The sequence below is a fragment of the Frankliniella occidentalis genome, unplaced genomic scaffold (assembly GCF_000697945.3).
Source record: "Frankliniella occidentalis isolate FOCC.00 unplaced genomic scaffold, Focc_3.1 Scaffold519, whole genome shotgun sequence".
In the NCBI taxonomy this organism is placed as follows: Eukaryota; Metazoa; Arthropoda; class Insecta; order Thysanoptera; family Thripidae; genus Frankliniella; species Frankliniella occidentalis.
Window position 1 is genome coordinate 26,568 of NW_026267636.1, and position 1,229 is coordinate 27,796.

The following is a 1,229-nucleotide window of genomic DNA, read 5'->3' on the forward strand; positions in this document are numbered from 1 at the left end:
AATTTTCGAGCTAGAATGCTCTTCTTCGGACTCGATCTGTCTTTTTATGACACAGAACGATCCGGAAAATCCCAGGTCGCTAGCTCAATTCGTTCTCGAGTTATCGTGCGCACAGACAAACAGACACACACAAATACACACAGACAGACAGACGCGAAACTTTTTGATCGTCACTGGAGTAATAGGCTTCGCTAATCGCTCAGCCAATAACAGGTTAGGTCTACCAGGTGTACTGGGTATGATTGATGGCTCACTTGTGCCAATTTTCCCACCAAATAAACCAAACCGGCCATATTACTGCAGAAAAGGATTCACAGCTATCAATGCTCTACGTGTGAGGAAATTTCTGCATTCTATTCTTTTTTCCGCCTCTGTCCTCCATTTTACTTCCCCTACTTCTGATTGGTTCTTAAATGTCAGGTTTGTAATGCAGATCTGAAAATTCTTACAGTCAATGCTAGATATGTGGGGTCATCTCATGATTCCCATGTCTACAATGAATCTGGTCTTGATCCAGTTATGGAAGTAGCTCATAGAGAGGATCGCTGCTGGCTCCTAGGTACGGAAAATGTTTTGAAACTCAATGCTATCATTGCAACATTGTTTCTTACAATGTATTCTGTCATGCAGGTGACTCTGGGTATGCCCATTTACCATGGCTTATGACACCTATAGAAAATGCAGCACCAGAAACTCCAGAAGCAAGTTTCAATATGCTTCAAGCTAAATGCCGGAATCCTATTGAACGGTGCAAGATGGCGATGCCTTTTTCTCCCACCTCATTACCAACCAGCTAAGGCTGGTAGAATTATTAATGCGTGTGCAGTGCTCCACAACTTGTTGCTTGAGGAACGTGTTGCAATTCCAGTCAACTATGCTGTCTTCATGGATCCTCCAGAGGTGGACAATATTGTGGATCCAATTAAATTACAGATGCGACCTGCTCGTCTACGTCAAGTAGCTGATGCTAATAGAGCGTATCTGGTTCAGCATGCCCATTGGCATGTCAATCGTGATCAGTGGCTATATTTTGTAATTTTGAATGAATGGCCTTTGTGATTATTTCTTTGGTTGTGATGTAGTTCTTTCCCCTTGCCTTCTGAATTGTAAAAGCTAAAGGTCATTTTTTGTAATTTCAAATCGTCTGTTATTAGATATGTATCTACTCAGCCTCTTTTCCAGTTCCTTTTCGCACTCCTGAGTGTAAATTAGAATTTTTCAAATGAGTT

General features: G+C 41.6%; 1 protein-coding gene across 1 annotated transcript; it reads left to right on the plus strand.

Annotated features, from left to right (window-relative positions):
* Positions 1-238: 238 nt before the first annotated feature.
* On the plus strand, positions 239-1,059 carry LOC127751497 (putative nuclease HARBI1). The gene is made up of 4 exons (XM_052275135.1): positions 239-334; positions 421-559; positions 631-750; positions 827-1,059. The coding sequence occupies exons 1-4, from the start codon at positions 239-241 to the stop codon at positions 1,057-1,059; spliced, it is 588 nt and encodes a 195-aa protein (XP_052131095.1).
* The last annotated feature ends 170 nt before the right edge of the window (positions 1,060-1,229 follow it).

What these genes read in the sequence shown, in the direction of transcription:
- LOC127751497 (XM_052275135.1), top strand. Translation starts at nt 239, where the DNA reads ATGATTGATGGCTCACTTGTGCCAATTTTCCCACCAAATAAACCAAAC. An exon ending in GGATCGCTGCTGGCTCCTAG is followed by an intron (nt 560 to 630) that starts GTACGGAAAATG and finishes TCTGTCATGCAG; the next exon opens with GTGACTCTGGGTATGCCCAT. An exon ending in CCGGAATCCTATTGAACGGT is followed by an intron (nt 751 to 826) that starts GCAAGATGGCGA and finishes ATGCGTGTGCAG; the next exon opens with TGCTCCACAACTTGTTGCTT.